At 42.2% G+C, this 21,551-nt stretch overlaps 2 protein-coding genes across 3 annotated transcripts in view; both read left to right on the forward strand.

The window, feature by feature from the left end:
* The window catches only part of MYOM3 (myomesin 3), a 47,531-nt gene extending 44,344 nt beyond the window's left edge, over positions 1–3,187 (forward strand). For both annotated transcript variants that reach the window (XM_081204056.1, XM_081204055.1), the window contains one exon: positions 147–3,187. In XM_081204056.1, the coding sequence (XP_081060182.1) occupies positions 147–422 (276 nt within the window). In that variant the 3' untranslated portion in view covers positions 423–3,187. The remainder of the gene's footprint in view (positions 1–146) is intronic.
* A 4,664-nt stretch (positions 3,188–7,851) lies between these two features.
* Positions 7,852–12,727, forward strand: LOC308592546 (fatty acid-binding protein, liver). The gene is made up of 4 exons (XM_081204119.1): positions 7,852–8,013; positions 9,334–9,506; positions 11,591–11,680; positions 12,601–12,727. Exons 1-4 carry the CDS (start codon positions 7,947–7,949, stop codon positions 12,649–12,651), a joined length of 381 nt encoding a protein of 126 aa, XP_081060245.1. The 5' UTR covers positions 7,852–7,946; the 3' UTR covers positions 12,652–12,727.
* The last annotated feature ends 8,824 nt before the right edge of the window (positions 12,728–21,551 follow it).

Here is a 21,551-nt window from a genome sequence, read left to right on the forward strand (position 1 = left end):
TTTTATAAGGCTGTAAGTTTAATATACTCTCCCACTCAGAGACCTTTCTTATCTGTATTGCTTTTCTTTTGTAAAGCCTGAATTCCTATTGCTAATGCTATGTTTGTTTGTTTGTTTGTTTGTTTGTTTGTTTGTTTGTTAAACAGACTCTCTGCTTGACATGCATCATATCTGGAGATCCTTATCCAGAGATCACTTGGTACAAAAACGAGCAAGTCATTACATTCAAAGATCGGTACAAGATGGAAGTGAAAGGGACCGTTATCACCATCACCATTGAGAATGTCAGCAGCGAGGACTCTGGGAAATTCTGCATCTTTGTCAAGAACAAGTGGGGCTCTGAAACTGGCAGGGTTACCGTCAGTGTCTACAAGCATGGAGAAGAGCCTAAGGAGCTAAGAGATGAGCAGGCCTTGATCTGAGCTAGGCCTTAGCCCAGCGCCTTGTTTCAACTCCAGAGCTCACATAAAATAATCAGATAGAAGAGATTTTGTTTCCTTCCCCATTTGCAGAGCACTTCTCTCACTGCCAAATAACTGCCCCCAGTATATCTGGATTGGTGCTTCCAGGACAGACTACCAGCTATGCTGGCTATGTTCTACCTCCACGGTCAGAGGCAGTATGGCTCAGAATAGCAGCTGCTGGGAATCACAAAGGGTGAGAGCTCTGTTGCACTCAGTTTTGAGCTTTTCATAGGCATCTGATTCACCACTGTGAGAAAAGGATGCTCAGCCAGAAGGGCCTTTAGCGGCCTGATCCATCACGGCTCTTCTTGTGTTCATATGACTGCCTGAAGCCGCAACTACTCTCCTTTTAGAAATTAAACACTAGAGAGAAATAATTCCCCAGCCCCTACTCTTGTGTTGATTAATATCCTGACAGTATTTCCTAACACAGCATGCATGCACACTTAGATAGATACATGGGAAGGAAATAAATACCTATGAAGAATCAAAAACCAGTGGAGGCCCATCTGTTTTTACATGGTAAAGGCAATCTGTAGTGTCATTGGGTTGGATCCAGGCTAAGCTAATTGAATGTGGGTCCCATGGAAATCAATGGATTGGGGAAATCATGAGTTAACTTGCATTGAAATAAATAAAACTTGAATTCAGGCAGCAAAATTCCTCATATGTTCACCCAGTAAATTTGTTTGGGGTGTCAACCCTAGTCTGGATCCATCCTCCTGTTTTTTTATCTATCCTAACTAGTGGGCACGCACAGTTTGTACTGCCTCCTTCATAAACCTAGAACAGATGGTGCCAAGGGGCAGTTGCAATGAAATGGCTGGAGGTTGGAGGCAGCACTTGGCAGTCAAGGTAGGAGGCTGGAAATGAAACCCGGTTTTCTTGTGGGCACCCAGGAATTACACAAATAAGAGGCATGTGCAATGGACTTCCCCATTCTACTGAGTCCCTCTGAAGGACAACTGCTGCAATGAATGGACATGAGGGTCCACCTTTAGTCAAGCATCTTTCCAGACAGATGCATCATGGGAAACTCAAAAACAGGGCAGGATGGCAATAGCTCTCCCCACATTGTGCTTCCACCTAAACACACACATCCAGTAGCTGGTATTCTGTCGCATACAATTTCTGACTCTTCCTAGTTGATTTTGTCGTAGTGATCTGAGCTTGTGAAAGTGCCAACCACCACCACATCCCTTGGTAGCCCACTTTTTGAAAATATTTCAGAACACAGCTACGAGGACTTGCATCAGAGCATTGATAGGAACAGTACTGTACATGAAAATCCCACTCGGAAAATGTCGACTGCAAGCTAAGGGCCCCTCCAGACTGGTGCTTTATTGTGGGTGCTATCACAAAAATTATGTTTTAGTGGTGGCTTTATTCTGCTCATTAGTTCTGTGATGCTTCTCCAATGCTACCTCATTATTGATGTCAGGAAAGGCTGCAGCAGAACAAAAGTGGGACACACCCAGAACATTTGTAGCACGAAAAGTCAAGGAATTTCAGCAGGAAGTCACAGGATGTGTACCGATTGGAAATGAAGTAGTGTGACTGCCCCAACTTTTGTAGGTGCAAATAGTGGGATTGCATATGACATCCCTGATAATAGAATAATAATAATAATAATAATGTTATTATTTATACCCCACCCATCATGAAATCACAAATTTTAAAAATCTGGGTTCACCATGTTAAAAAGAGACTTGTCAGTCAAGCATTATTGGAAAGTTTTGGGACTTGGGTGGTATGTCAGGCAGGTCTAAGAGTGATGTTAGGTCTACAGTGGCTCATTCACAAATTATAACATGATATTGCGGTTGCCCATTGACGAGCATGCATGCATGACTCAGCCCTGGCAGGCAGAGAGAAAAGAAATTGTACTTTAGAAAATGGGGAAAGTGGTGGGAGGGGGTGCTTGGAAAGAGTGACAGGCCTACAGCTGGATCTCTTTACAGGACAAACATGGTCTGAACTAGAGTACAGAAGATGCTGAATTTGTTTTTCACGAAAAACAAACCTGAAATCAAATGTCTGTAGCAGCAGCAGCATTATTATTCCCTGATATTTATAATTATTATTATTATTATTATTATTATTATTATTATTATTATCATCATGATCATCCCACCTTATAAGGAGCTCAGGACAGTATACATTATTCCCGTCCCCTAATTTTATTCTCACAGTAACAACCCTGAAAGGTAGGCTACTGGTAGAGTTGGTGTGTGGCTCAAGGTCACCTAGTGAGTTTGATGGTTGAGGTCTCAGTCTACAGCACATCCACAACATTCATTTAAAGCACATGGTTTCCCCCCAAAAATAAATAAATCCTGGGAACTATAGTTTAGAGTGCTGGGAATTGTAGCTCTGTGAGGAGTATACTTCCAGGATTCATTGGGTGAAATCATGTGCTTTGGTTTAAGGATGCTTTAACTGAATAGTGTTGATATGTCTGATGTCAGAGACCTTCCTGCTGATGTTAATAGCAGTGGCTCTATTCTGGATGTAGAGTCCAGGTGAAAGAAGGCTTGAGTGGACTTCTGATGCATTTATTCCTTGGTGTTATTGATCAAGAATCTGTAGTGAGCTGTTTTGTGGTTCATGCTATGCTTTTAATATTCATGTGAAAGAAAACAGTTAAATGTGACAAGACAAGAGCAAATGATGATGCTTGATGATGAGGCATGCATTAATAAACTAGAAGCCTAAAACCTGAATTCATGGCTGGTCACCTGTGGTGCTACCTAGATCTAAAGAAGTTTGAAGGTCTTCCTTTGTTATGAAAAAGGCTAACAGCGGTTGCCCAACTCCCCCCCCCCCGTGGGCCAAATATAGGTGAATATTTAATGCAGACACACTTCAGACCACTTGAAAGAAGCACACAGACCTCTGTTGGTGTTGGGGAAATATTGGGGTTCGATACCCAAGACCCTATGAGTTCAGCCAATAAAATCCAGACTTCAACTGTTGGTCACCAAGGGTGTTTATTTAAGCGTTGCAAGGCCAGTGCGGCAACCTCAACCAGCAAGTAGTTGAGAGGATGGCACACCAAATATGAAAAAGGCACAAGCATTTGTACATGTGCTAGCAAAGGGGCCGTTATCTCCATATATGGCAGTACTACTTTCTACTAGCTTCTACTGGTTTGATCTCAAGGCATAGCAACTTTCTTAGCTTCCCCTTCCTTTGTCCTTAACACTTACAGCTATAGCTCCTGTCATTCCACCCTTCTCTCACGGGTCTCTTGCAAACACAACCTTCGCTTGCTCTACCCCCTCTCACACACATTTCAACTTTCTTTAATTCTTTCATTTCTATACTTTTTCTCTGACAGTGGTCCATGCACCAGAGTGTGGTCACAGTCACGTGATACATTTAAAGCACGGGGATCCCCCACAGAATACTGGGAACTATAGTCTGTTAACGGTGTTTGGGAATTGTAACTGTGGGAGGATAAATTACAGTTCCTAGGATTCTTTGGGGGAAGTCATTAGCCTTAAATATAAGGTGTAGACGTGGCCAAAATCTGCCACGCTATTTTGTGTTATAAATGCTCCTAAAAGCATTTGTGGCCATTTGTCATGTCCTCCTCACCCTCTCTGGTGGCTAGGGCTGGTTAGCTAATGCCACAGTCCCTTTGACACAGCAGCTTAAATTTTAGCTCCCCAGGGTCAGCAGAAGTCAAAAGAGGTAACTGGCAGAACTGAGCAGGATTGCTTAAGAGATAATGAACTTTTCCAGTGTTACAACTGAATATGTCCTGTTATGCACTAAATGCCTTCAGGCATTCTGATACCGTTAGGGAGCAAGAGAAGAGGAACTGCATAACCCAAAAGAAGAGGCAGATTTGAAGAAATTGGCATATGCTAACTTATACTGTATGTAAAGATGCAAATTCAGAAATAATTACAATAAATAGAAACACAATACTTCTCACTGCAGTGGGAAAGACTGCTCAAGTGACCTGTGTACCTGCTGTTGAGGTGCTAAGTGTTGATGGACAACTTCTTCAAGGCCACTCCTGCTCTCCCTCCCTATGTTATTTCTTTTTAAACTAGGCTGGAACCAGAGAGCCATTTATGACTGTCCTCTGTAAAGTATGACATGGCCACCCTGTCTGAGAGAGCCCTAATCTCCATCTCATACGTACGTATGTTTTTCTGATACAAAGCTAGCTCTGAAAATGTGTTCCTATGCATGGTCTGCATGATTCAGTTGCTATTGGTCCTAGTCCAGGAACCCTTGGAAGTTCTCTGAGGAGAAGATGGCTCCACTCCCCAGTCCATCCCATGTAGGACTGTGTGTACCAGAGTCAACATCTCCCCAGAACAGATTCCTTGGATGGTGAAGAGAGCCTTGAGGAGATATCCCCACAGCTTGAAACCCCAGGGCCTAGCAGAAGCCAATGGCCACAGAAGGCATCAGCCCATCAACTGATCAGATACAGCATTTAGTGGGTGGGGCCTCTACTCAATAAATAATTAGGCTATAAAAATAGGAACATACAAATATATGAAGCTGCCTTAAACTGAGTCAGACTTTTGATCTGGGGTTTCAGCCAGCAGTCCTTCCCAGACCTACATGGAGATGTCCAGGATTGAAGATGGAACTTTCTATGCAAGGTCAATGTTCTACCACAAAGCTACAGCCCTTCCCTGTACATCTGCCGGTTGCTCCAGGACCCTGTAGGTAAGACTTTTATGTCCTACCTCAGCTGCAGGATCACTAATTGTGACCCACCCTCAGAAGACTCAGCCATAACAGCCAAAGGCCTATCTGAACAAAAAGCTCTCTGTCTGCTGGTGAGAGGAAAGCAGAGAGGGGACCAGCCTAGCCTCCCATGGAAAGGAGTTCCACCATCTGGGAGGAACCACCGAGAAATCCCTCTCTTGTGTCCTCACCAAAAGTGCCTGGACCAAAGTCATATAAGGTTTTGTAGGTCAAAACCAGCACTGATTTATGCCTGGAAACAGACCAGTAGCCCGTGGTGCTATTGCTAACAAGGAGTTTTTAGTGAGAGCCTGGAGTCACCAAGCCTTTCGCCACCAAATCCATTCAACAGTACTTTGCAGGTGCAAAGCTGCTCCAAACCAGGACTCATGGTGTGGTGTTTCTCAAAGTATGGCGCAGGGGTATTAAGATGGTTTCCACCTCTTGGCATTTGGGGGGGGGGGGCAAGTTGCATACAGCTACAAAATGAGGGGGAAGTATTACTCTTCCATTCTGCTATCAAAAGGGGGTGCATTGTGTAGTATGCAGGAGTAGAAATGTTGACCTAGGTAGATCAGACCTGGTAGTACACAAATACTACTTCAATTAAGCAATCTCGTAGCATACAAGGTTACACTGCAGTGTAAAGCCTGCCAAAGTTAACAAGCCATCGTCCTGGAGTGATGATTCATCTCTGTTCTTTGGCCCTGTGCCCAAAAGGTGTAGAGGTCTGGAGTCATGGGGGGTGGGGTCAAAGACCTGTTACTATTTCTGCAGCAGGGTCCCTGTCTCCAGTATCCTAGAGCCATCCAATCAACATGAAAGGGGAGCTTCATAGCCACTGAGAAGAAGTCTTCTTACCATTTGTGCTGATTGGAGCCAATCGGAGTGAAAGGAGGTGAGTTGGCCACTGAGGATTGGCTCCTAGGGTCACCCTGGAGAAGGTACATGGGAAGAACACCAAGGAGTTGTTTTTCCATATGCTCCAAAACTGAGCATTTAGGAACACTGAAAATGCAAGGTGCCTCCGTTTTCAAGAGTATGGTGTGTAAGTTCTGTTATGCACAACGGAACTTCAAGGAAAACACAGCTTGAGTCACTGCAAAGGAAGATATTGGAGCACTCCAAATCATTTGCCGATGTACATGCACAGAAAATAATAGCTCTTGCTGAAAAGCAACACAGGGAGCTCTGCATTGATTGTTGCAATTAGCCCCTGCTTATTATTACAGTGGTACTTCGGGTTACAGACACTTCAGGTTACAGACTCCGCTAACCCAGAAATAGTACCTCGGGTTAAGAACTTTGCTTCAGGATGAGAACAGAAATCCATGATGGCGGTGTGGCGGCAGCAGGAGGCCCCATTAGCTAAAGTGGTACCTCAGGTTAAGAACAGTTTCAGGTTAAGAACGGACCACCAGAACAAATTAAGTTCTTAACCCGAGGTACCACTGTATTGCATAATCTTAGAAGAGGGTGTGGCTGTAACTGGGGTATGGCTGTGACTATCATAAACGGACTGTGAACTTCTGAATTTGCCCACGATGTCTAAGTACAAAAGAAGGTTGCCACCATGCAAGTATCCTACATGATCCACTTGATTTCCTATCAAACAGAAGACCAGCAATCTCAGCTTTGAAGGACCGATCATCAAGCATTCTATCCTCCTGCCTGATAGGCCACATTTTTCAATAGACATTCACCTGGCTGCCTGTGGTGATTCTAGACAATCAGGAATCAAAACTCTCACAAGCTGGAAGCTGGAAGGTGGTTTGTTGATTTTGCTTTTGCTTTTAAGCCTATGCTAGGAACAAAGGAAGCTACCTTACACCAAGTCAGGCCATTGGTCCATCTAGCTCAGTATTGTCTACACTGACTGGCAGCCACTCTCTAAGATACTCCCAAGTATCCTTCGAAATTCACATTTCTCCAGATATGGCATGTGGTTCCCCAACCAAATAAATTTGTTCAGAAATGCTTATATTAGGGGAAGCATGCGTAAAAATGCACACATGGATGAAAATAACACAAAATATATTGGGAGAAATTGCTTGCAAAAATGTGCATATTAATCAAAATTGCATACAAAAATGTGTGTGTTAGGAGAAATGTGCACCAAAATGTTGGCAAATTTTCATAAGGACTTTAAAAAATGCAAACTGCAGGTCTTAACTTTAGACTGGGAAAATGAGAAACTAACATCAACAGATTCATCCATCCCTAATGTTCTGTGGTAAAAATCTGAAGTGAGGGTGGAGGAGATATATGATATTCCAGGGTGAAGTATACACAAAAAAATGCCTAATTAGTGAAAATAGCATTTTCATGAGGACATGTTGTTGTTTTTAAATCACCAAGTGATGTGGAGATGTAGCAAATGAATTTAAGGGTAGGAAAGTGAGAAACTGAAATTGACAGATTCAGCCACCTTTGCATTGGATTCACCCACCCTAAATACATTGAGGCTTCCTGCCTTCATTGTTACATAAACCCTGGATCTTGAAATAACGTGTGATTTGCCAATGCCTGTTCCTGTGAGGAATCAGTCAAGGCTTGCACCAACCCAATGACCGGAAGGTTATTTCCACAAAGCCAAAATTTAGGATTAATTATTGATAGTTCCTAGTATAATCATTTGCAGCTTGAATTTGGGCAGGATGCAGGATTCACATCTTTATAAATGGCACCCAAGTTAAGTTGGGGACACCAACAACTGCTTTTGCCCTGCACCAGTAGCCTGTCGTTCTGTCATTCCTGGTTTCCAAAATGGCATTCAATGGCACGTGGCAGGTCTACAGCCAAGAGAAATATGAAGAGTTCCTGAAAGCTATTGGTAAGCAGCTCCTTGCTTCTTCCGGAAGAGACAAGTTTGCTAGAGTATAATCAGGGGTCTCACGGGAGACCTGCTCTCTCTGCTTTGAGGACTAATATAATTTGTAAAGTCCTCTGGGCAGAGAGGCAAAGGACAGGGCTAGGAACCATGCAGACCTCTTTTGCTAGATCAAGGTGAGCAGCATCTTCTGCTACAGAATCAATCTTTCGCTGCAATTAAAAAGCCCTTCTTTGCTACAATTCTGTGATTGTTTCCCTCCAGTTTTAGAGGTCAAGGATAGCTCAGTTGGCAATTAAGACACTTAATCTCAGGGTCATGGGTTCAAGCCCCATGCTAGGCAAAAGATTCCTACATTGCTGAGGGTGGGACTAGATGACCCTGGTGGTCCCTTCCAATTCTACATCATTCCTCGCCATACATTCACCATCACCCCAATTTAGACATCTTCCCGAAACCTTTCCAACCTCAGAATTGCTCTTTTACTGAGAATATAATGTTTCTTGTTTCCAGGCAAGAGGAAGCAATCCTTCAGGCAGAAAGCATGCATAGGGTTCCCCACCATAGAATGGGGTGGTGGTCACTGCTTTAGAAGGTGTTAAATCTAAAAGGAAGGGCCATAGCTCAATGGCAGATATCTGATATGGATGCAGAAGATCCTGGTTCAATCTCCAGGGTCTCTGAGGAGGGCTGGAAGACAGTCCCCTGCCTAAAACCTTGGAGAGCTGCTGCCAGTTGGTATGGAGTTAGATGAATCAGTGGGTCTGACTCAGTACAAGGCAGCTTCCTGTGTTTCTAAAAACGAGTGAGACACATACATGGAGGAAGAGAGGCTTAGCAGTGACTATTAGCCATGCACAGTTGGCACCTGCAACCAAATGTTGCCCTTTCTAGGGCTGCTGTTCAGGATTCCAACCCCACCTCCCCTCTGGCTTCTCCCCCTTCCTACAGTCATTGTGTGGTCAATGAGCATGCTCAGTTTGGGGATCCTTTAATTTGGAGTTCCCCACAATACCTCCCAGTCATGTTAAGGTGTTGTTGTTTGGGCTACATAAAGGATTGGCACTCATAACCAGAAGCCTGGGAAATAGAAGGAATGATAGCAAAATGGAACTTCCATTGCCTGTGAACAATGGTTGCAGGAGAGCAATAGTGGGGGGAGACTGTGCTCCTACTTGAAGGCGTCCCCAGAGGTATATTGGGGGAAGGGGAAAGTAGGATGCTCTAATAAGCAGTTCTTTTATCTGATCCAGTCAGGATCTTTCATGTTCTCCATTTATGAACACCACATCTGTCTGTCTCTGTCTCTTTTCACCTCCCCAGCTTTGTCAGATGATATCATCAAAGCGGCTAAAGACATTAAGCCCATCACTGAAATCCAGCAAACCGGGAACAGCTTTGTCGTCACATCCAAAACCCCCAACAAATCCGTCACAAATTCATTTACTCTGGGAAAAGAAACAGAAATGACCACCATGGATGGCAAGAAAGTGAAGGTAACTAAGGGCTTTGAGAGTTAACAGCATTAGCAGGTGGCTCTTGATGCTGCCAATTGATTACTCAGGCACATCTGCAACACAAACTAGAGCAGAGTTGGTTCCAGTGTGAGAGTTGCTGGGAAACTGTAGCTGGTGGAGATTCCCAGATGCTTTGCCAGAACGACAGTTCCCAAGGTTCTTTGCTGGAAAGACATTATAACCACGCTTCTTTAAAACTGTCTTGTTTGTAATGTACAGAAAAGGGCCAGTCCAAGATATTTTGGTGCATAATGTAGAAAACCGACTGCTCCTCACACGTGCATGAATTTAACAGGGTGCACAATCTCCTGCGACACTAAGCTGCAGTTGCTGCTCATTTCACTGGGGCTTGAGCAAGAGAAAATCCCACAGGACTGTGCCTCCAGACTCAAATCTGCCCTACCTGTTTTTACTCTGCCATCCTCAGAGGCATACGATGCAGCTGCCACCTGGTGCAGCTGCCTCACCTGGCTGCTGTTGTCATCCACACTTCTTCGGTTTGCCCTGCCGCTTTCCTCTGGGGAAACCTGTGGTTTAGCGCTGAATTTGAACAATTGGCCATCAGGTTTCCCTCAGATTGCTGCTTGTTCCAATATAGCACTAAAATACAAGTTTCCTAAGGGGAAAGTGGTGGGACAAAGGCAAAACCTCTTGGACCTGCACCTAGAAAGTATGGGACAAGCAGGAAAGCACTCAGACATCTCCTTTCTATGCACAGGACAAGCGAAAGTGTGCATGAGTCCTGAATTCTCTGTAGAGTTGCCAAACCCAGAGAAAAAGGCAGGGGAGGGAGAAATTTGATCCAGTTTTCATTTCAGGGTGAACCTACCTCATTCGCACTTTTTGAAACAATACACAAGGCAAAAGACAGGCGTCCTTCAAAATCCACACTTCCCAAATTTTGCATTGCAGGTTTTTCAGTCAGGTAATGGGTACGAGAAGGCAGCTACTAGGGTGAAGTGTGCATTAAAGTGCATATCCTGGAGAAAATAACAAAGGGGGAAAATGCATTATATTGGGGGAAATGGCTTCTCAAAACTGAGTATATTAGTTAAAAAAATGCATTAAAATGTTTATATCTGAGAATAAATTTGTATGAAAATGCTAGTGAATTTTCACAAGGACGTTTAAAAAAAATCAAACTGATGTGAAAATGTAGAGAACTGAAGAATGGAAAAATGAAAAACAGGTTCACTCATCCCTACTCACACCTGCATGTGAGAGCCCACATGGGTGGGTTCTTAAAGGTAGACACAGTGGCCACAGTCACACTATACATTTAAAGTGTTATGGCACCACTTTAAACAGGCATGGCTTCCTGCAAAGGATTCTGGGGGCTGCAGGTGGTTAAGGATCCTGAGAGGCATTAAGAGGCTCCTGCTCCCCTCAGAGAGCTACAGTTCGCTGAGTAGTTTAACAGCCAAGCCCTCTTCATAGGGAACTCTGAGAACTGAAGCTCTGGGAAGACAACAGGGGTCTGGTAACAATGCTCAGCACCCTTAACAAACTACAGTTCCCAGAATTCTTTGGGGGAAACCATGACTGTTTAACATGGTAGCAAAGTGCTATAAATGAATGGGGCAAAGTGGTCAGAGACTCTGGGCCTGGCTGGCAACCCTCAATCTTTGTGACACAGTATTCCCAGGAGGCACCTGTTTCTTTCCCATTGCAGTGTATGGAGAAGCTTCTATTCACTTTAGAGGCTCCATAATGTACACATTTGTTTAGAATGTATATACAGGCAGCAACTGATTTGAGTGTACGTTACGTTCCAGACCCCTGCGCACATCAGTGGTGCCTGTGTAAGGCGCCCTGTCCTGTTCTGCCCCTTTTTTGTGATGTTTTTCATGACGTTTTCTGGGTGTTTCTGAGTTCACTGCAATGTGGACATGTAAAGTCATGCACATATCAGAGGTGCCTAAAACACTAACTGCCTGTATTCATTTCCTTCATTCTGGCGCAACTCTGCCTTCTGCTGGCCATTTGGCTGTGGCCACCTATGCATCTGATCTGTTGCTGCCCAAACCTTGTGCAGTAATGGTTTTTCTTCTTTTTTAAAACAGTGCACAGTAACCCTGGAAAATGGGAAACTAATAGCCAAAGCAGATAAATTCGTCCATGAGCAGCAAGTAGTTGGCAATGAAATGGTGGAGGTGAGTAAATGCTGATACAGTGGTACCTCGGATTACAGACGCTTCAGGTTACAGACTCCGCTAACCCAGAAATAGTACCTCGGGTTAAGAACTTTGCTTCAGGATGAGAACAGAAATCGTGCTCTGGCGGCACCAGGAGGCCCCATTAGCTAAAGTGGTACCTCAGGTTAAGAACACCTTCAGGTTAAGAACGGACCTCCGGAACGAATTAAGTACTTAACCCGAGGTACCACTGTATTTTAAGATGAACAGTTGCAGAAGGGTCACTTTCTCCAAAAGAGGGGCTGGGAGAATGTCTGTGCCTCTGCCTTTGGAAGCTCCTGTTCTCCCAATCCCAGATATGTGGGAAGTATTGGTCAAGAATGCAAGCATTTTGCTCACTTTTATTTTGGCATTTTGCATCATGCATTTTGCTCACTTTTATTTTGGCATTTTGCATCGTGCCACATGGTTCTGCAAAATACTGCAGGCCATCTAGAGAAAGGCACTCTGCACATGCTCAAAGGGTACATGCTCCTTTAACTATTGCAAATGTGAAAGCAAGAATCGAAGCAGGTGTAGATGCTAATGCATACAAGAGCATTTTCAACATGGCCACCCTATCCCCAATCCAAGACTACACAAACTGGATCTCATCAGGAATATGCTCCAACAATAGCCATGGTTCGAACAAAGGTGAAAACTCACTCCAAACAAAATAGTTTCATTGGAATGTTTTTGAATCTAAATTATATGTGTCAGTTAATTTACTAAGGGATCTACTTTTAATTGGTTCCCTGGCTTCAACGATTGCCCCAATTACCTGGTTATTTGCAGTGTTTTGGAACACGTTCTGATCTACTTTGCGTTGCTTAGGTAAGTCTTACACCTGCTAGTTACGAGGCAATTTAGAGAAACCTTTTCCAATTTATCTTCCACAGACCATCACATCTGGCTCAGCAACATTCACCAGACGAAGCCGGAAGGTTTAAAGATTCAGAAGACAACCCAGTTTTGTAGCAGACTTTTTATATTTGGGGAATAAAGTGCCCTGCCCATCACTGATAATGTTTCCTTTTATTTATGGAGAGTAAGACTTGTTGGAAAAACGCCTGGGAAGGCCACCACCTTCCCAAGACACCGGGGCGTCTCTCCGGTGGTCACTCTCTGGCAGTAAATCTTCCTCAGTCCAGAGAGACCTGTGATAAGCGACCCTCCTCCCTCCTGAGAGGAGCACGCTCGTCTTCTGGCATGTCACTGTAGAAGAAAGAGACAATGAGTAGCTATAAACTACTTTATTTAACAGTCTATATACAGAGACTCCAACAGCATGTCTGCTCTCTCTCAGCAGCAATACAGAACAACATCTCACACAGAAGTGAAATAACCTCTATCAGTACTCCAACAGTAATGAGACTTCCTGTCTCACGCCCTCAGACACTCACATGATATAAGCAACCATAGTGCTACTTGCTGAGCAGCTGGTGAGATAAAAATCCTAACAAGACTATCAATATGTTCTGCCTCCTCTGTCGGCGGCAGTGTGCTTGTGAACACCAGTTGCTGGAAGCTGCAGGAGAGGAGAGTGCTGTTGCCCTTGGCTCCTACTTGCAAGTTTCCCACAGGCATCTCACTGGCCACTGTGAGAACCGGATGCTGGACTGCATGGGCCATTGGTGTGTTTCAGCAGTAAGGTTCTTCTTAAGTTTAGCAATGCTAAAGGAAATGTAAAGGGACGTTGCTGAAATTGAGAGGACTTTAGTTTTGAAAAGATTCCAAGGAAAGCTTTGGGGCGAAAAGAACTCTGGTGTCACCAAATGGAATGGAGTTAGCATGGGTTGCTGACAATGCTAGGCCTACTCATTGTAGATCCACTGAAATTAATGGACATGACTAACTTAGGCCCATTCATTTCAATGGCTTTACTCCACATAAAACTCAGTTGGGTACAACCACAAATTAGTCATGTGAAGTTGGCTTCTCATCAAATGGCAAAGATACATCGTTAAGCATCGAGTGCCTCTCCTCTTGCAAAGGACATCGTCTCTTGCCTTTTGCCTCTTTCATGCCAAAGCCCTCATATAAGATTCCCACTAGCGCCCCATAGCTGCCCATAAAGCTGTGTCAATTAATTACAGACCTGCAGCAGCTGAGAAGAAAGAAGAGCAAGGAACATGTTACTGTGAATCCTCAGCTAGAGGGCCGAACCTTGGTACATTCGTGTAATAGCTCTCTAAGAGTGACTAGAATAGGAATATCTGAAGAAGTGTGCATGCACACGAAAGCTTATACCAAGAACTAACTTAGTTGGTCTTTAAGGTGCTACAGGAAGGAATTTTTTTTATTTTGACTATGGCAGACCAACACGGCTACCTATCTGTAACTAGAATAGGATAGCAATGCTCACTTCAGACACTCCTCCAGCATAGATAAGTGCTGGTATTGCCATCATCTATGCATCCAAGAACCCATTCACAATTCTGCCTCCAGTGAAATTGTGGAACCCTTAAAAAAATGAGAACGCTAGAATTAACAACATGGCAAGAACCTTAAAAATAAGTTCAGAATTACTATCACACACACATCTACAGTTTTGCACATGACACCAAACTGGGAGGGGTAGCTAATGCTGCAGATGATAGAATCGGGATTCAAGATTATCCTAACAGATTGAAGAACTGGGTCCAAACTAATAGAATGAATTTCAATAGGGACAAATGTCAGGTTCTACACTAGGCAGGAAGAACCAGCTGCACAAATATAAGATTGGGGGACACCTGGCTTGTCAGTAGTTCATGTGGAAAGGATCTAAGGGTCTTAGGAGACCACAGTCTTAGCATGTCAACAATGTGATGTAGCTGCGGAAAAAGCTAATGCTATTCAAGGCTGCACTAACAAAAGTATAGTGTTCCGTTCAAGTGAAATAATAAGATGGCTCTCTATTCTATTTTGGTGATATCAAACCTAGAATATTGTGTCCAGTCCTGGGTGCCACAATTTAAGAAGGATATTGACAAGCTGGTGGTAAGAGCTGTTTGACAATGGAATGGACTTCCTCGGAAGATAGTTGACTCTCCTTCCTTGGAAGTTTTTAGACAGAGGTTGGATGGACATCTGTCATGGATGCTTTGGTTGAGATTTTGCATTGCAGGGGGTTGGACTAGATGACCCTCATGATCCCTTCCAATTCTACAGCCTATGATTCTGTTATCTTTTACTAGCCTGACTGTGCACATATACTATTATAGTAGTCATATGTAGATAGGGATTTGGGAGAAATTCAATTCAGATTAAAAGCAAAACCTACGTTATTCACATTTACTGAAACCATATGCAAAGTGAAACAGACCCATTCTTCAAAATCTGCACTTCTCTGAATTTTGGAATGCAGTTCTCCAGCCAAGTAACGTCCACAAAATGCTTATATTAGTAATAAAACTAAAACAAAAAACAAAAACATGCATACATACAAATATGCATTGTGTTTGGGAAAATTGCTTTGCAAAAACTGTCTGTCATATTATTATTAGCATTAAATTTATTTATTCACGAGCAGGTCCCAGGGTGTGTTACCGTAATCTAAAATGCAATGCTAAAAGCAGTTTAAGCAAATCACAAGAGTAGGGCAGGTCCCAAAACACACTTCTCAGGTGTCAAAAGCCAGGGCAAAGAGGTATATCATCAGCATACAATTAAAAACTGTATAACCAAGGTGCCAGACATACAGTGAGGGGGGAAAGTATTTGATCCCCTGCTAAATTTGCCCGTTTGCCCTCTGACGAAGAAATGACCAGTCCATACTTTTAATGGTAGGTTTATTGTTGCTGTGAGAGATAGAATAACAACAGGAAAACCCCCAGAAACCCAGAAGACAAAAGTTAGAGATTGATGTGCATTATAATGAGTGAAATAAGTATTTGATCCTCTATCTTTTTTAAAATAATTTTTTATCAATTTACAACAAAAACACACAATAATTTCACATCCAATTTTTCACAAAGTATTTCTTGACTGGACTTCCTTCAGCCTTTCCGTAAATCGTTCATAGTCATTATTTACCGTATTTTTCGCTCTATAAGACGCACCAGACCACAAGACGCACCTAGTTTTTGGAGGAGGAAAACAAGAAAAAAAATATTCTGAATCCCAGAAGCCAGAACAGCAAGAGGGATCACTGCGTAGTGAAAGCATTGATCCCTCTTGCTGTTCTGGCTTCTGGGATAGCTGCGCAGCCTGCATTCGCTCCATAAGACGCACACACGGTTCCCCTTACTTTTCAGGAGGGAAAAAACGAGTCTTATAGAACAAAAAATACAGTAAGTTACGCATTCCTTAGGTTTGTATTGTCATTATTTGAACCTTTCTTTTTCTATTCCCTTTTAACAATACTTCTCACAATTCACAGTGCTTCTTTAAATCCCTCTAGCATTATCTGTCCCTCACTTATACTTTTCAGATATTCCACAAACTTTCCCCAGTCCTTGATGAACTTTTAGTCTCTTAAATATCTAATCTTCCCAGTCAATTTATCCAACTCGGCATAGTCTAACAGCTTCATTCTCCATTCTTCCATCATCGGTATTTCCTGTTGTTTCCATTTCTGAGCCAGTAGCACTCTTGCAGCTGTCACTGCATATTGAAAAAAATTACTGTCCTTTCTCTTTATCTCATTTCCTAAAATTCCTAACAGAAAGGCCTCTGGTTTCTTTATAAATGTATATTTTAATATCTTCTTTAATTCATTATATATCATTTCCCAGAAGCCTTTCACTTTCTTACATTCCCACTACATATGATAAAAAGAACCTTCTTTATCTTTACATTTCCAACACTTATTACATGTCTTATACATTTTCGCTAATTTTACCGGTGTTATGTACCATCTATAAAACATTTTCATAACATTTTCTTTTAACGTCATACATGCTGTAAATTTTAAATTCTCCTTCCATAGCCTTTCCCAGTCTTCAAATTGTATGTTATAACCAAAATCTCTGGCCCAATGTATCATTACCAATTTAACTTCCTTATCCTTCAAATTCCATTCTAACAACAGCTTATACATTTTGGATTAAATTTTAAAATCATTATTTATAATTTCTATCTGAAATTTTGAATCCTTGTCTGTATAACCGCATTCTTTAAAGTCTTTCCTAAACATTTCATTTATTTGAAAATAATGCAACCAGTCATATACATGTTCTTTAACCTGTTCTTATGGTTTCATTTTCCATTTTCCTCCTTCTTTAAATAACAATTGGCCATATGTGATCCAATTACCTCTCATATTGATTTTCCTTACACTCATAACTTCTAATGGAGATAACCAGTGTGGTACTCTAGGTTCTAATAGGTTTTTATACCTATCCCAAACTTCAATTAAAGGACCTCGGAAGATGTGGTTCTCAAAACCTTTATGCATTTTCTTCTTCTCACACCATAGGTATGCACGCCATCCAAATCTGTTATCGAACCCCTCTTAGTCTAACAATTCCTTATTTTCTAATTTTATCCATTCTTTTAACCAGCAAGGGCATGATGCCTCAGTATAATTTCAAGTCAGGCAGGGCAAAGCCTCCTCTTTCTCTCACATCTGTTAGTAGCTTAAATTGAATTCTCGGCTTTTTGCCCTGCCAAATATATCTTGAAATCGCTCTTTGCCACTCTTTGAAAATCCTGTTCCCCTTAATTATGGGGATAGCCTGAAATAAGAATAACATCCTTGGAAGCACATTCATCTTAATTGTAGATATTCTGCCCCAAAAGGACAGTTTCATTCTTCCCCACACCTCCAAGTCCTTTCTTATTCCATTCCATACCGGTTCATAATTGTTCTTCAATAAGTCTATATTTTTAGAGGTTAAACATATTCCTAAATATTTCACCTTTTTAACCACCTCTATCTCTGTTTGCTGTTGCATTATTTCTATTACACTTTGGTCCATGTTCTTCGCGATCATTTTCGTTTTCTTCTTGTTTAGTCTAAAACCTGCCACTCCTCCAAACTCTTCAATTTCCTCCAATACTTCTTTTGCAGTACTTATTGGATCTTCTATCATTATTACCAAATCGTCTGCAAACGCTTTAATTTTATATTCATTTTGGCCAATTGTCACTCCCTTTATTTTTCCATTTTGTCTAATCGAATTTAAAAGGACTTCTAGCATCGTTATAAATAATAATGGCGAAAGTGAGCATCCCTGTCTTGTTCCTTTTGATATCTTTACTTCTTCTGTAATTACATTATTTATAATAAGTTTAGCTTTTTGTTCTGTATAAATTGCCTTTATTCCATTGAACAATTCTTTACCAACATCCATGTATTCTAAATTTTTCAGCATAAAGTCCCATGCTATGTTGTCAAAAGCCTTTTATGCATCCACAAACATCATTATGGCTTGTTTCTCATTCCTGGCAGACAGATATTCCACAATATTGATTATATTCCTCATATTATCCTTCATCTGCATGCCTGGAAGGAAACCTGCCTGATCCTTATGAATGATTTCTAGTAGTATGCTTTTCATTCTTTTTGCAAGAATCCCTGCGAATATTTTATAGTCCGTATTTAGCAGTGAGATCGGCTTATAATTTTTAACTTGAGTTAAGTCCGAATCCTGTTTTGGAATAAATGTAATGTATGCTTCTTTCCATGTTTCCGGAATGTCTCTTTCCCTTAAAATGTTATTCATTACTTCTTTCAATGGCGTCGTCAACACAGATTTCATTTCTTTATAATAACTTGCAGTGAATCCATCTGGACCTGGAGCCTTTCCCCTCTTTAAAGCTTTTATTGCTTCTTTTATCTCCTCAATTTCTATTGGGGCGTTTAACTGTTCTTTTTTATCTGTCGGGATCTTCTGCACCTCTTTCTCCTTCAAGAATCTCTCTATTTTCCTCAAATTGTTTCTTTCTCTATTTTTATATAATCTTCTGTAGTAGTCCAAGAATCCTTTTCTGATCTCCTTCGGATTGACTATCTCTTCTCCTTCCACTATAATTTTATTTATTGTATTCTGCTCTTTTCTTTTTTTTATTTGCCATGCAAGCCATTTTCCTGATTTGTTCGCAAATTCAAAACTTCGTCTTAATTTTTTGATATTCCATTCCACTTCTCTATTTATTATCATTGCAAACTGAGTTTGTAGAACTTTAATGTTTTCTTTTATTTTTTGACTGTTTGGTTGCTTAATTAATTTTTGTTCATTGTCCATTATCTGCTTCAAAATTTCTTTTTTACCTTTTTCTCTGTTTTTATTCCTGATTGAGTTCTGCTGGATGAAAAATCCTCTCATCACTGCCTTGCTTGCATCCCAAACCACATTTATCTTTGTGCCCTTGTTGCAATTGTCAACAAAGTATTCTGTTAACCTCTTTGGTGCTTTTTCTGTAATTTTCTGATCATCTAAGAGATAGTCATTCATCTTCCATCTGAAAGTTCTTTCCTCAAAACATTTTAGTTCAAATTTTATTAGACTATGATCCGAAATCACTTTAGGTTGAATTTCTATTTGTAGGGTTCTTCATTCGAAATCCAAATTTGATCTATCCTTGACATTGACTGGTTCGGTTCTGAATAGTAAGTAAATTGTTTGTCCAATGGGTGTCTAAGTCGCCAAATGTCTATCACGTTACAATTCTTTATCATTGAAAAAAAAGATTTGGGTAATTTCCCTTCTTTACTTGTTCCCTCTCTAAGTCTATCCATTTCTAGTGAGACCACTCCATTCATATCACACATTGTTATAATTTTCTGGTCCATGTACTCAAATAGTTTTGCTTCCAAAGTTTTGTAGAACTCAGTCTTATTGCCATTAAGTGCATAGATCCCAACTATAATCAAATTTTCTCCTTGCCATTTGATCCGAACTGCTATTATCCTTCCTTCTTCATCTTTAAAGATTTGTTGAGCTTCAATTTTATTTTTTATGTACATGACCACTCCTCTTTTTTTCTCCTTGTCTGAAGATATGTGTCAGGGAACTGACATCGGAGCTAGGGGTGGAGGGAAGGCTCTCTAATGATGCTGGAGAAGGGCCCAGCAGGGAGAGAGGCAGTTCAGCAGATGGGGAAGCAATTCATTGCAACACCAGGAATAAGAGGGGCAGATGGGGGAATCGGCGAGAGGGCTCTCAGACTCTTCACCGGACACCAGCGGGGAGAGCACTGGTCCTCCGCTACCCACGCCCTCCCTGCGCAGAAGACTTCCGCGCAGAGAAAGTAGGAGGAGACTGCGTGTCAAACAACTTTTATGTTGGAAAGGGTTTAAGAAACACCCACTGACGGATTCTGCTAGCGACTGAGGCAGCCACGAATTGAAGGGCTGTCCAGACAGAAAGGTTTAACAAGGCAACATAGCCAGGAGAGGCGGCAACTTACGCACGAGCAACCCCATACCCATTATAATATGAATTCATTTCCTAATCTTTTATTAATAAGTATTTTTTGTGTCTTCTTGCCACATGTGTCTCTTGTAAACAAATGAAATCTAAATTTTTCTTTTTAAAAAATTGTTCAATTTTATTCCTCTTTTTTATCATTCATCCCATTAATATTCCAATTCCAAATTTTTAACGCCATGATGTCCTGATTTTAAATAACTTTTATTTATATATCTATAATTTAGCTGTTTCTTCTTCTTCCCCTTCTTCTTCCTCATCTGTTTTCTTTCCATTCTCTCCCTCTTCTTCCTCTGGTTCTGACCCCCCTGGTGCTCCTCCGTCTGCTCCTTTGGTTTCATCCTTTTCTGATCTTAATTCCTTATATTTCCTCAGAAATTTCCCGGTCTCCTCTGGGCTTGTCAATCTGTGCCTTCTATACGCAAATGAAATTCCTTCCGGGAACTCCCATCTAAATTCAATGTTGTTTTTCTTCAGCGTCTGTACCAATGGTTTATATGGGTCTCTTCGTTTGAGTAATCTGATTGGTATATCTTTAAAAATGATTATGAAAATCCCATCTATACACAATCTCTTTTCTCTATTCTTTTGTATGATCATATTTCTCATTTCTCTATCTTTAAATGTAATCAAACAGTCTCCTGCAAATCTTCTTGCTTTGGTTGTTCTTAAGTATTTGATCCTCTATCACAGTGTTTCCCAAACTTTTTTGGGCAACGGCACACCTGTTTACTGAAAAAAAATCTCACGGCACACCACCATTAAAGCCCCGCCCCATGACGTCAGCGTGCAGCGTCACGCCGGGAGGGACGCACGAAAGTGAAATTTTTTCCCTCCCCCTTGCCGGGGAACCTCCAAGCTTTGGGGGTGGGAGGAGGCAGCAGAGCGAGGGACTGAGGGACGGCGGCAACTGAGGCGGCGGCGGCTGTTGTGGTGGTGGCGGCGATAGCGGGCGGAGGAGGGGGCGGCGGCGGGGCTTGAGGAGCCGTCGCCGGGAGTTGCTGCTGCTGTTGTTGCTGCTGCTGCCCGGACATGCCGGCCTCCTCCTCCGCTGTCTCGCGCTCCTCCCTTTTGCACGCGCTGCCCCACCGCTCGGCACCACCACCGCGGAGCCGCCCCCGGCTCGACGCGGATCCTCGCCGCCGCCGCCTCTCACCGCCCGACTCGCCCGACTCCCTCCCACGGCACACCAGCCAATGTCTCACGGCACAGTAGTGTGCCGCGGAACACCGGTTGGGAAACACTGCTCTATCAACCAACCAGATGTCAGGCTACCTGGTATCTTCACTGTATGTAACGAACTGAGATTAGAAGCACCTGCTGTAAGGGAGAGGTCTTACCTGTAATCCCAGCTCGTTACAGTACCTGTACAAAAGACACCTGTCAACAGAAGCAAATATGCCCAGGAACCTCACCTAAATGCTGGAGAGGGTGCACCTCCACAGGCACATACCTCCACATGTGGTGGGAATGCCCCCAAATCCAACTATTCT

This window comes from Podarcis bocagei (genome assembly GCF_964188305.1).
Source record: "Podarcis bocagei genome assembly, chromosome: 7".
Taxonomy (NCBI): domain Eukaryota; kingdom Metazoa; phylum Chordata; class Lepidosauria; order Squamata; family Lacertidae; genus Podarcis; species Podarcis bocagei.

Coding starts and splice junctions, on each gene's coding strand:
- LOC308592546 (XM_081204119.1), top strand. CDS start 7,947: ATGGCATTCAATGGCACGTGGCAGGTCTACAGCCAAGAGAAATATGAA. Junction 9,507..11,590: donor TGGATGGCAAGAAAGTGAAG/GTAACTAAGGGC, acceptor TTTTTAAAACAG/TGCACAGTAACCCTGGAAAA. Junction 11,681..12,600: donor TTGGCAATGAAATGGTGGAG/GTGAGTAAATGC, acceptor TATCTTCCACAG/ACCATCACATCTGGCTCAGC.